General features: G+C 40.1%; 1 protein-coding gene across 1 annotated transcript in view; it reads left to right on the top strand.

The window, feature by feature from the left end:
• Positions 1-13693, top strand: part of SLC5A7 (solute carrier family 5 member 7) — a 31249-nt gene extending 17556 nt beyond the window's left edge. Inside the window, exons 5-8 of the mRNA XM_007537338.3 lie at positions 4595-4738; positions 8089-8242; positions 10273-10490; positions 12383-13693. Coding sequence (XP_007537400.1) covers positions 4595-4738; positions 8089-8242; positions 10273-10490; positions 12383-13012 — 1146 coding nt within the window. The 3' untranslated portion in view covers positions 13013-13693. The remainder of the gene's footprint in view (positions 1-4594; positions 4739-8088; positions 8243-10272; positions 10491-12382) is intronic.
• The last annotated feature ends 261 nt before the right edge of the window (positions 13694-13954 follow it).

The following is a 13954-nucleotide window of genomic DNA, read 5'->3' as shown; positions in this document are numbered from 1 at the left end:
TTGCTTTGCATGAGATTAGAACTTAAAATACACAGGTGCATAAATCACAGGTGATATTATGGAGATGATAGGGAAATAAATATAGGGCATAAATGTCAGAGCGGCTTGTTGCCATGTGATATAATTTAGTTTATAAGAAGTTAAGCTCTGGTAAGAGAGATAGCAGAGTAGTTATGCAAAAAAGACCAGTGCCTGAAGTTCCAAAATCCCATGTTCAGCCTCTAGCACCACCATAAAACAGAGCTAAGCAGTGCTCAGGTAAAATAAATAAATAAAAAAATACGAAAAAAGATGTGTAAAAATATAAACAAACCTTTTTCAATTTTATTTATTTATTTTTATTTAAGAAAGGATTAATTAACAAAACCATAGGGTAGGAGGGGTACAACTCCACACAATTCCCACCACCCAATCTCCATAACCCACCCCCATCCCCTGATAGCTTTCCCATTCTCTATCTCTCTGAGAGTTATGGACCCAGGGTCATTGAGGGTTGCAGAAAGTAGAAGGTCTGGCTTCTGTAATTGCTTCCCCGCTGAACATGGGCGTTGACTGGTCGGTCCATACTCCCAGTCTGCCTCTCTCTTTCCCTAGTAGGGTGTGTCTCTGGGGAAGCTGAGTTCCAGGACACATTGGTGGGGTCTTCAATCCAGGGAAGCCTGGCCAGCATCCTGGTGGCATCTGGAACCTGGTGACTGAAAAGAGAGTTAACATACAAAGCCAAACAAATTGTTGAGCAATCATGGATCCCAAGCTTGGAATAGTGGAGAGGAAGTGTTAGGGAGGTACTCACTGCTAACTCTACTGTACTTCTGCTTTCAGGTATATATTTTGCAGTAGTTTATGGATACGTGTGAACATAAGCTCTCTCTTACAGAAACTGGTGTATATCTAGGTTTTGGGACTTTGTTAGAAAGTGAACCACCTGAGATGAAATTAGAGTGTACTATGAAAGGAAAGGTCTCACCCGAGTAATGAAGCTGAAGGGTTGTCATTCCACACGTGAAGTCTCTGGACACAGTCTGAGGTGAAGCATGTTGAGGTGGCACGATCGTTGCGTTGGTTAGGTTGTGATCGGCGGATGCAATATTATTTGATATGGATTGGGAGAGGCACGCAGGAAAGTGGGCCCTATCCAAGGGTTCTAGGACTGGGGGAAGTAGGGGCTCTATAGTGGAGATATGAGGTTCCTGCTGTCTTAGTGTTCAAAAAGACAATCGATAGTTAATGTTATCATCACATTATTTGGTAATTGGGTTAACTTTGAAAAGTCCTTTTGTTATGGTTTGCTGTACAGTACCCAGTATCTTCTATATAGCTGTGCTATTGGATGCTTCTCATCTACTTGGTCTAGACTTTTGAGAGAGTCCGCATATCAAATACACAGCCTATATATTAAAAAGATTCAGTTTGTGTTTTGAAAAACTTTGAGACATACAATTGATTTTCCCCCTCTCATATTAATTAACTAGTGATTTATATGTCTACATTTTGCTAGGAGTGTACATAAACACCATTCCCACCACCAAGAGACTGTGACCCATCCCTCCCACCCACTCCCACCCCCCACTGGCCCAGGAAGCTGCATGTCTACCCCTCACCACAGGGTTTTTACTTTGGTGCCCTACTTATAATTTGGTCAGGTCCTACTTTTAGTTTCCCTTTCTGATCTTCTTACTCAACTTCTGTTGATGAGTGGTATCATCCCATACTCATCTTTATCTTTCTGACTTAGCTCACTTAACATAATTCCTTCTAGCTCTGTCCAAGATGGGTCAGAGAAGGTGGGTTCATTGTTCTTGATAGCTGCATAGTATTCCATTGTGTATATATACCACAGCTTTCTCAGCCATTCATCTGTTGTTGGGCACCTGGGTTGCTTCCAGGTTTTAGCTATTATGAATTGTGCTGCTATGAACATAGGAGTACACACCTCTTTTTGGTTGGTTGTTATGGAGTCCTTGGGGTATAACCCCAGGAGAGGAATTACTGGATCATATATAAGGTCCATGTCTAGACTTCTGAGCATTTTCCAGACTGCTCTCCACAGAGGCTGTACCAATTTACATTCCCACCAGCAATGTAAAAGGGTTCCTCTATCCCCACATCCTCTCCAGCATTTGTTGCTGCTGTCCTTTTTGATGTATGCCATTCTTACAGGAGTGAGGTGGTATCTTAGTGTTGTCTTAATTTGCATTTCTCTGACAATCAGTGACCTAGAGCAGTTTTTCATATGTTTGTTAGCCTTTTGGATCTCCTCTGTAGTGAATGTTTTGTTCATATCCTCTGCCCATTTTTGGATCGGATCATTTGCTTTTTTGGTGCTAAGTTTGCTGAGCTCTTTATATATTTTGGTGATTAGTTTCTTGTCTGATGTATGGCATGTGAAGATCTTCTCCCATTCTGTGAGGGGTCTCTCTGTTTGTTTAATAGTTTCTTTGGATGTGCAGAAGCTTTTCAATTTGATGTAGTCCCATTGGTTTGTCTCTGCTTTAGTCTTCCTTGCAATTGGGTTTGATTCATCAAAGATGTCCTTGAGGTGTATGTGGGAAAGTGTTTTACCAATGTTTTCCTCTAAGTATTTGATTGTTTCTGGTCTGACATCTAGGTCTTTGATCCATTTGGAGTTGATTTTTGTTTCTGGTGAGATAAAGTGGTTCAATTTCATTCTTCTGCATGTTACAACCCAGTTTTCCCAGCACCATTTATTGAAGAGAGCCTCCTTTTTCCATGTAATCCTTTGGGCCCCCTTATCAAAGCTTAGATGTCCATAGGTGTGGGGATTTATTTCTGGGCTTTCAATTCTGTTCCACTGGTCTGTGTGCTGATTTTTGTTCCAGTACAATGCTGTTTTGATGATGATGGCTTTATAATATAGTTTAAGTTCTGGGAGTGTGATGCCTCCATTTCTGTTTCTTTTCCTCAAGATGGTTTTGGCAATTCTAGGTGTTTTCAGGTTCCAGATAAATGATTGTAGTGTTTGTTCTATTCTCTTAAAGAAGCTTGGTGGAACTTTGATGGGTATTGCATTAAATTTGTATATGGCTCTGGAGAGAATATTCATTTTGATGATATTTATTCTGGTAAGAGAGATAGCATAGTAGTTATGCAAAAAGACCAGTGCCTGAGGTTCCAAAATCCCATGTTCAGCCTCTAGCACCACCATAAAACAGAGCTGAAAAATAAATAAGTAAATAAATATGAAAAAAGATGTGTAAATATATAAACAAACTTTTCTTAAAAAGAAGTCAAGTTCTTCTGACTGCTGATAATGACCATATTTTATTGTACTGACTAAATAAAAGGTCAGATATGATTTGTTTTCCAATCATCAAATGGCTATCATTAATTTATTGGTACCTTAATCCATTTCCTCTCATGTTCTATAATTCTGTTGGTTTTATCACCATTCTTGGGGATCTGAAACTGTAATTTTAAAGCTTATGTGTTACTTTCCCCTCTCTCTGACTTTTCCTTGCTTTGATAATCTAAGGACCATTAAATCTTCGCAATCCTTTGTAGTACTGATAGTTCTCCATTTCCGTTTCCAGTGGCATCATTTCTAACACCATGACTTGGGCATTTATCAGTGTTGTGTTAATACCACTTGACAACTCTTTTTTTATTTTTTTATTTTTTAGATTTATTAATAAGAGGAAGTGGTGGGAAAGAAGGAGTAGTAGAAGGAGGAGGAGGAAGAAGTCTGATATCACTCTGGCACATGTAATGCCAGGGACTGAGCTCAGTACCTGATGTTTGAGAGTCCAATGCCTTGTCCACTGGGCCACCTACCCAGATCACACCAGTTTCCAGCTCTTCCCGACTTCTCATATTCAGTCACTGTTCACATCTAATTCTTCAAAAAAATAAACTCTACAAAAATTATTTTTTAAACTCAGAAGAAATCCTTCTATAAATTAACCACAAAATAAAATACTACCCCCACTCTAACTGGCAATGCAGGATTCTTTACATATATCTGTCTCTGTGTCTCTCATTTGACTAAGTCAGCCCCATGCCAGCATTTTCGTCAGCAGCAGATATGTGTGTACATGTAAGTCTTCTGTTGTTTGCCTTGCTTCATCTAGATCATCTCTCTCTTAACTCCCTTCTTCTACCTGGACTACTCTTGGAGATTTTTTTCGCTCACTAATTTCTCACTGAGATTTTTCCTTGCCACTTGAATAAATGGGTGTGCAAAGGAGTCCAATTCAAATAGAACATAATTCATTATGTATACATATAATGCTTACAGGCTCAGCGTTTTCTTGCCAAAGATTTCTTGTTTACCATTATTTATTTACTTTTGTCTTCATTACATTGTACATATATATATATATATATATAGTTTATAATCTTTACAGTTTGTGTGATATCATATAATTAATCACAGACACAGGAAATAAGCTACTTTTGCTTTTCAAAGTCATTATTTCATAGTGTTCCAGAGATAACATGATTCCAAATTCTTCTATGTCCAAACAAGAGAAACTACTGATATATGGGATTGGAGGGGGGGAATGGGCAACTATATCTCTCCTTGAATAGACAGTTAAAGGCACTGCCTAATACTGCACTGTTACTCTGGTTACAGTGGATCAGCGTCCCGTTTGCAATGTCACACCCTGCAGTTTCTGACATTGGATTCACCGCTGTGCATAAGAAATACCAGAATCCTTGGTTGGGGACTATTGAATCATTTGAAGTCTACACTTGGCTTGATAGTTTCTTGTTGCTGGTGAGTGATGTTCTCCTTACAGAAGGCAGTTCACTTGCTCCGAAAGTCAAATGCATTTTCAGTATTGTAATGGCTGTAGCTACAGGTCACTTATGTCTCATGTTCCATTTCTGAACTTGTTACGCAGAGCCACTTACAGACACCTTAAAAAGATAATACCCGGGAGTCGGGCTGTAGCGCAGCGGGTTAAGCACAGGTGGCGCAAAGCACAAGGACTGGCATAAGGATCCCGGTTCGAACCCCGGCTCCCCACCTGCAGGGGAGTCGCTTCACAGGTGGTGAAGCAGGTCTGCAGGTGTCTATCTTTCTCTCCTCCTCTCTGTCTTCCCCTCCTCTCTCCATTTCTCTCTGTCCTATCCAACAACAACAACAACAATAATAACTACAACAATAAAACAACAAGGGCAACAAAAGGGAATAAATAAACTAAATAAATTTTTTTTAAGTTTAAAAAAAAAGATAATACCCAGAAAAAAATGTTTAGAAAAACGAAAAGGATAATACCCAGGACTAGAGAAATAGCACAGTGGTTTGCAGAACACATTTTCATGCCTGAGACTTGAAGGTCCCAAGTTCAATTCCCCAACACCACTAATAAGCCAGAACTGAGCATGCACCGGTAAAAATAAATAAATTAGTAAAAAGGTAACACCATAAGGCTCTGTTACAGCATCCTTTCTGTCATTCTGTTGTTAAAGAGCACCTCTCCACCACCTGCCCCAGTCTGAGAGTAGAACAATCTAAAATTCTCAGTTTTATCTTTTAAAGTAAGACCTTGCACGTCAATTTCTTCTTAAATCATGAGTTCAGTTGGTTGCTAAGTGTAGTCAGTGGCTACATCAGACCCATAGTACATGCTATATGACTTGTAGCATTTGAAATACATTGAGAAGGGAGGTGCTACTTAGAAAAGAGGCCAAGAATAAAGCCCTTCTAGGGAGGTAGAAGCAGCTTGGAAATAAACAGACCCTGGAAGGGAACCATATTATTAGCAGGAGGGGCACTAAGGAAACATTTTTATGTTTCCTTATGTGGATTGAGAGAAGAGGAGGAGAAAGACCACCCCATGCTCATCCCCACTACCACAAGGAAGCACCTGCACAGGGAAGCTCTACAAGCAATGGAGGATTTCTGGGCTCCCTCTCCCTCTCCCTCTCCCTCTCCCTCTCCCTCTCCCTCTCCCTCTCCCTCTCCCTTTCCCTGTCCCTCTCCCTCTCCCTCTCCCTCTCCCTTTCCACCTTCCTCTCCTCTCCTCTCTCCCTCTCCCTTTCCACCTTCCTCTCCTCTCCTCTCTCCCTCTCCTCTCTCCCTCTCTCTCTTCCTCTCCTCTCCTCTCTCCCTCTCTCTCTCTCCCTCTCCCTCTCCTCTCTCCCTCTCCTTCTCCCTCTTCCTCTCCCCTCTCCCTCTCTTTCTCCCTCTTCCTCTCCCCTCTCCCTCTCCCTCTTCCCCTTCCTCTCCTCTCCTCTCTCCCTCTCCTCTCTCCCTCTCCTTCTCCCTCTCCCTCTCCTCTCTCCCTCTTCCTCTCCCTCTCCTCTCTCCCTCTCCCTCTTCCTCTCCCTCTCCTCTCTCCCTCTCCCTCTTCCTCTCCTCTCCTCTCTCCCTCTCCTCTCTCCCTCTCCCTCTTCCTCTCCTCTCCTCTCTCCCTCTCCTCTCTCCCTCCCCTTCTCCCTCTTCCTCTCCTCTCTCCCTCCCTCTCCCTCTCTACCTGACTCTCATGTTCTAAAAGAAAGTCTTCCAGCAATAGTGGAGTTCTTCAGATGCATGGGATATACCTAGGCAGTAACCCTGGCAGAAGAAAATTAGACAATTTAATACTTTGTAATGGTGGGAGCTCATTCATATGCTCACTATTTATTGAGGATCAACCACCTCTACAGTAAACTAGGAGAAAATATGTTCTGAGTCTTTCCAGTGGCCACTCCCAGACATCTTGACCTCTAATTCTACTAGTACTAGGCATCTCCTGGCTGCTGTGTTATTTTTCTATTTTGTTCATATGGGCGCTCTCCAATCTCTCACCATCTCTGCATAATAATGCCCACTGACTCAACTGTTATTTATATAGACTTCTCTGATTACCAGGCTGGCTGTCCTTCATCTCACCTCTCCACCATTCAACACCAACCCCAGTAATTCAGTTCCAGTATCTGGTCCTGTACATACCTCTTTACAATATGCAGCAAATGATAATTCCAAGTCTCTAAACTTTTTTGTTTGAATCGCAGTAAGAACATCAAGTACCACATCCCCAATGTAGGTATATATAATTATCAAATGTTGACAAGTACTCTACTAATGTGTGACTCACATAATAAGTGCAACTATACAGCACTAAAATAAGAAATAAAAATAAGTGGGGCCAGACAGTGGCACACCTGGTTAAGCACACACCTTATAGTGTTCAAGGATCCAGGTTCAAAGCCCCTGGTCCCCACCTGCAGGAGGAAAGCTTCACTCCCTCTTTGTACCCTCCTTCCCTCTCAATTTCTCTCTGTCTCTATCCAATAATAATAAATAAAACAAAAAAAAGAAATAAAAATAGCTATTTCAGTTTGTTTGTTTTTTCTTTGCTGCTCCATTCTGTTATCTGCAGCACTTAACATATGCCCCTTTTGGAAAACATTGTAAATATTGGCTCATAGAGGACAGTGAGAAATGGAGTGGAAATCAAGCCTTATTGCAGCCCTTTAACTCTGCCTGTCATCACATTGTATGGCACATGACTGAATTTAGAAATACTTACTGGAGTCGACGGATACAGATTAAACTTCATACTTGCCAAAATCTTAATTTTTACATGATCATTCAATAGTTCAAACCTCCAAATAAGAACAAAATGAGGGCTGAGGTGGTGGCTCACCCGGCAGAGTGCACGTGTTATAATGCTTAAGAGCCCAGGCCCAAGCCTCTGCTCCTCACCTGCAGGTGAAAAGCTTCACCATTGGTGAAGCAGTGCTTCAGGTGTCTCTCTTTCTTCCTCTTTATCTTCCCCTTCCCCCTCAACTTCTGTTTCTATCCAAAAAACACATAAATAAAAATCAAAATATTTATTTTAAAAAGAGTAAATTAAAGACTTCTTTGAGTAGTCACAAAGCAGCTTGAAGTAGGTAAATTAAGGGAAAGAAAGGACTCTCCAACATAATTAGGAAAAGAACGTCACAGAGCAAAAAATGGAAAGTATGACAACAGCACAGTAACAGTAGACAAGGAGTGCAGTGCATAGTAACATTAACCTACATTTTAGAGCACTGCTTAGGACTATACTGAATGCAGCTGTGATAAATCTTACTATTAAAGTACCTAGTAAATGTGAATACCACCCCTTCTAAGACCCTATGGTTTCCATGCAGATGCTGGGTGGAATCCCATGGCAAGCCTACTTCCAGAGGGTCCTCTCTTCATCTTCAGCCACCTATGCACAAGTGCTGTCTTTCCTGGCAGCATTTGGGTGCCTAGTGATGGCTCTACCAGCCATACTCATTGGGGCCGTTGGAGCATCAACAGGTAAGTCTCCAGCAGCTTCAATAACTGACTTACTCCTGTTAACTGAAGTTCCAGTGACCACATAACTACCTCTTTTTCCCTTATCATTGTTTCTTCCCATGTTTGTTTAGCACTCCACAAACTGCAATGTAGCTCAGTGGTCTCCTTATTTTCCTGATTTGTCCTCCCATCCATAAAAACAAGTTTTATGAAATGCTCTCTGTAAGCCTCTTTGTAGAACATTTTGTAAATCATTGTTAATTTGGTTGAATTATTAATAACGTCCTTGTAATTATTCAACTATTAACATCCCATAATAATACAACCTGGAAGAACATTTCAAAATACTGGATGGGACATCTGGCAGAATACACACATTACCATGCTCAAGGATCCAGGTTTAAGCCTCCAGCCACTAGGTAGGAACACTTGAGGGGTGGGGGGCTGGAATCTTCACAAGCAGAGGTGCAATGAGGAGGTCTTTCTCTACTTGTTTCTCACCTTTATTCAAAAAAAAAAAAAAAACAGGAACAATGGAGCCTTGCAGGTACTGAGCCCCACCCCTTCACAACCACTCCCCAAATCATAAAGATGCATCACATTATCCCCAGTTCAAAAAGAATCCATTGGATTGAGGCCATTAAAGAAGAAAAAGACTTATCAAAGCTCACTATTCACTCTGTTCTATAACGGTAATCTGGGGTAATGTTTACTGCCTACTTTGATTTTCATTTAGTAGATCTATTGGGCTATTTATTACTAACAGCACAGTGATGTTTCATAGGGTATATTATTCTAAGTTGTTCACTCAGGTTATGAGCACTTAAGAAGATGCTTTACAGTTGTGGGTGGTGGGATATGGGAGGCAAGACTTACACATGTGAGCTCCCACTTCAAATTTTGGCATCACATAGACAAGCCAGAATTTTCTGTCCATCTCGCATAAACAGGAGTCTTTTTTGTTAAAAAGGTGACTGAAAAAGATGACTCTGAGCCTTTTGAGTAGAAGATACCATTTATATCAGAATCAGAAAACAGATCTGAAATCAATGTGTGTGTGTCTGAGTGTGTGTGTGTGTGTGTGTCTGTGTGTGTTTTATAAAACAACAGAGAAGAAATGCAAATCCTATTTTTTGTGACCTAATGATGCATTCTTTTATGTCAAGTACCAAAATTTCTCAGTTTACACTATAAAATTTGCTTGACTTTGAACAATTGTGGCAGAAAATAGAGGAAAATTATTATGTTAAATGGAAACTAATCCTACTTGATCCTATAATCATGGCACTATAGAAGTTCAACAAATGAAAAAGGATTCTTTTGCATTATTTAATACTTGGTATCAAAATTAAACATTAAGGAAGTTATGTTTAAAAAAGAATGAATCTACATTTTAAGTCCTTTTACCACTAAGTCCAAAAAAAAAAAATCCTAAAAACGTTAAGTCACTTACCTAGCATTTTTATTCAATAAAAATCAACAATCCTTCCTTTAGTATGCCTCTTATTTCCAGTAAATGGATTTTGATGTTAAGAGGAACTTAGTTGAGAGAAAAATTAATGCAGATGAAGCTCTAAATCTAAGTTTCTGCCCAACAGTATCCATTTCTGCAAGTAAAACTAAGAAATGGAACTGCAAGTGTTTTCAGCTATCTCCAGATAGTTGGAGAAATACTTTTATTCAGTTTAAGAAGCTTTTTCTTCTGTGATTCTGCACAATGTCATTCCAGTGAAAAAGAAGAGGAGGAGGAAGAGAAGAAGAAGAAAACATTTTTCAACCATATTCTGTGCAGATTTAAGGGATAAAGCTAAATGAAAACAACCCTACTAGAAGTCAAGATACATAAAATATTTTCTGCTTTCCAATCCATAAGCCTCCCTCTGAGATTAACAGGTCTGACTAATTGTAATAATTCAGCCCCCCCCCCCCCCAACTAGACTCAAGCATGTGTTCTGAATCCATTCCAAAGGCTTCCCGGTAAGCAGGATGACCCTCAGGAAGACAAAAAACATGTAAGTCTCCATTTGCTGCTTTTGTTTCTTTTCCAACAGACTGGAACCAAACTACATATGGCCCTGATGATCCCATGACTAAGGACCAAGCAGACATGATTTTACCAATTGTTCTGCAGTACCTCTGCCCCGTGTACATTTCTTTCTTTGGACTTGGTGCAGTCTCAGCTGCTGTCATGTCATCAGCAGATTCTTCTATCTTGTCAGCCAGTTCCATGTTTGCTCGCAACATCTACCAGCTTTCATTCAGACAGAACGTAAGTGTCAGCTACAAATAATAGTAATACATTCTTGTCATCATCGTATTTCTTGTGTATCAGATTATTCTTCTTTAATTTTTATTTATTTTTATTTGATAGAGACAGAGAAACTGAGAGGAGAGGGAGAGATATAAAGGGAGAGAGACACCTGTAGTCCTGACTCACCATTTGTGAAGCTTTCCCCCTGCCAGTGGGGACCAGAGCTTGAACCCGGGTCCTTGCGCACTATAGTATGTGCTTAACCAGGTGCACCACCATCTTGCCCTTTATAGTGTAACGATGTTATACATTTACTAGTATTCTGACACTATATTAAGTATACAAAGTTGAGTAATAGTGAATTTTGTAACATGTGAGCTCAACCCAGTGCTCCACTGCCCAGTCCTATGTAATGGTGAATTTTGTTTCAACTGTAAAAAAATGGTACATTTGCAGTGTTTGCATTTATGTTAACACCGAAGGGAACAAATTAATATAACTAATGTCTTAGAAGATGTGGTCCTAGCACTGTGACATATTATTTAAATTTATTTATTTATTTACTTGAGAGAGAACCAAACTATCATTCTGGAACAATCAGTGTAAGGGATCAAACTCGGGACCTCAAGTTTTGAAAAAGTTCTAGACACTGTGCCACCTACCAGACCACATATCACAAAAGAGAAATATGGAATATCTTGAAAACAGTTTAATTAATTTTAATTAAACATAAGAGAACCCTGGTGGAAGTCATTTATTTCAGAGATATTTCTGTCATATCTATCATGCTTTTCACTTGAACTCCCAAGTCAAATTTTACCAGTGTGTTTTTTTCTTATTAAACCAAATGAATACAAAGCAGGCTGGTCACCAAGGGGCAGTAAGTCCATCTCCACCTTTCTCCCTAAGGCTTTGTCTTCCTCTCAGTTTTCAAGGTCATAGTGGAGTCTATGGCCAGACTACCTTGAACAAAGCAATCAAAGTCACAGTTACTATAATAATCCTACTTGTTTTTTGAAAGGCTAACCTTAACAACAGAAAGAGGAAGCAAACATAAACCATGTCACCTTCTTTCCATGTAACAATTTCCTGTAACTGCAGAAAGTATTTTTATATTAATACCCCTCTATGACAACATGTGAGTTCATCTCATCTCTCATCCAGGAAAAGACATGAGCGCTTCCTGTATTAGAGGCCACTTCACTTGACTACTGCCAACGTAGTAGTTTATGTGTTGTTCTCCATAGACTGAGCCACTTGAACTAGGGGAATTCTTTACATGAGCTCTAAAACTCAGAATTGTGGAGCTACTCAGTGGCTCACCTAGAAGGTGTATACCTTGCATTACCATGCACAAGAACCCATTTCAAACCCCTGGTCTTCACCTGTAGGAGGGAAGAACAGTGGAGCAGTGCTGTAGGTGTCTCCCATTCTCCTCTCTACCTATTTATCTATCTGTCACTCTTTCTACATCTCTATCTCTCTCTATCTCTCATGCTTTATCAAAAAAGAAATGATCACCAGAAATGGTAGAGTTGTGCAGGCACTGAATCCCCACAATAACCCTAGTAGAAAAAAAATTCAGATATAAATTATATACTTCACCTAATGAGGCAAGACACTGAGCTAGAAGATATTTTTGTGGCCCAAGAGCTGGCACAGTGGATAAGACGTTGGATTCTTAAATATGAGGTCTTGAGTTCAGTCCCATATGTATCATATGTAACAAAGTGATGCTCTGGTGTCCAAACCCTGCCCCCTATCTATCTATCTATCTATCTATCATCTATCTATCTATCTGTCTGTCTCACTGATTAATAAATAAATCTACCAACAAAGGTATCTTACAGAATTATATAGTTTTAAAAACTTCTACAAAAAGAAACTGACATTATATCATCTTCTTGCAGGCATCAGACAGGGAAATTGTCTGGGTGATGCGAATCACTGTGTTTGTCTTTGGTGCTTCAGCAACAGCCATGGCCCTGCTGACGAAAACCGTGTATGGGCTCTGGTACCTCAGCTCAGACCTTGTCTACATCATCATCTTCCCTCAGCTGCTCTGTGTACTCTTCGTTAAGGGAACCAACACATATGGGGCTGCGGCTGGGTATATCTTTGGCCTCTTCCTGAGAATCACTGGTGGGGAGCCCTATCTGTATCTACAGCCCCTGATTCTTTATCCAGGCTACATCTCTGATAATAATGGCATCTACAACCAAAGATTCCCATTTAAAACCCTTGCCATGGTTACCTCATTCTTGTCCAACATCTGCATCTCTTACCTGGCAAAATACCTATTTGAAAGTGGAACCCTGCCTCCCAAATTAGATGTGTTTGATGCTGTTGTTGCCAGGCACAGTGAAGAAAACATGGATAAGACAGTCCTGGTCAGAAACGAAAACATTAAGTTAGATGAACTCGCCCCTGTGAACCCTCGGCAGAGCATGACTCTAAGTTCCACCTTTACCAACAAAGAGGCTTTCCTTGACATCGATTCCAGCCCAGAGGGATCTGGGACTGAAGATAACTTACAATGACCCCAGTCAAAATAAAATACTGCTTGCTTGAAGCACTAGAGCAGGGTAGTCCTAAGAGGATGGGTTATAGTATATAAAAATATGTCTTTAAGAAGCAGACAACATCCAGAAAGGCAAAAACCCATGCAAGAGTACAATTGTGCAAATACAAGCTCAGGTGGAAGGAAACACCTATAAAAGTAGCAGCTTCTTTCTCATTGCTATTTCTCGTCTCCATTTGACTGAACTCTGGCTAGTTTTATTCAGTGCAACAAAATGAACAAAATCCACTCCCAGAAGAGATGGCCAAAGTATCTACCTTTAGTGACATTAGTGAAGTAGATCTGAAAGTCTTGCCTGAGATCTTGTTTGCTAGTGTACTGGTGAGTCTGCTTAAGTGATGGCACTGCAGCCTATCACTTCCCCCTTTGTGCTGGTGAATGTGCAATGAATTCCTCAACTGACTTTCTTCATATACTGCTTAAGCCTTTCCTTAGTGGTCCCTATTGAAATATTTTCTGGTTATGTAATTTGTTTTTCTTTTGAGTAGTGGCATGTACTATTCTGAGCACAGGCAAAGTGAGCACACAGAGATACAAAATAACTGCATTATGGCATTATTCATGTGCAAGGTGATAGGAAATGGAACCCATATTTGAGAGTTTTGGTCTCATGAAGGGTAAAGGGCATTTGGAGCAGGAAGGTAGAATCATCAGATGCTCTTACACCAAGAAATCACTAAACATGAAGTGACAGGTAGAACAGTAGTGTGTTATCTTCATCTGAAGTATATGAAGTTTTGCTTCATGGTAAAAGAAGCAGTATCTCAGATTAATATTTTATCAAATGTTAGTAATAAAATGAACCATGCATAAGATAAAGTAACCATGTTCAGAAAAGATAAATGCACTTGCTGACAGAAGTGAAACTACTAAATTGTCAGATAAGACAATTTTTTTGCAT

This window comes from Erinaceus europaeus, chromosome 3 (assembly GCF_950295315.1).
Source record: "Erinaceus europaeus chromosome 3, mEriEur2.1, whole genome shotgun sequence".
NCBI lineage: Eukaryota > Metazoa > Chordata > Mammalia > Eulipotyphla > Erinaceidae > Erinaceus > Erinaceus europaeus.
The sequence above is the reverse complement of the archived record's forward strand: the minus strand, read 5'-3'. Positions and strand labels throughout refer to the sequence as shown.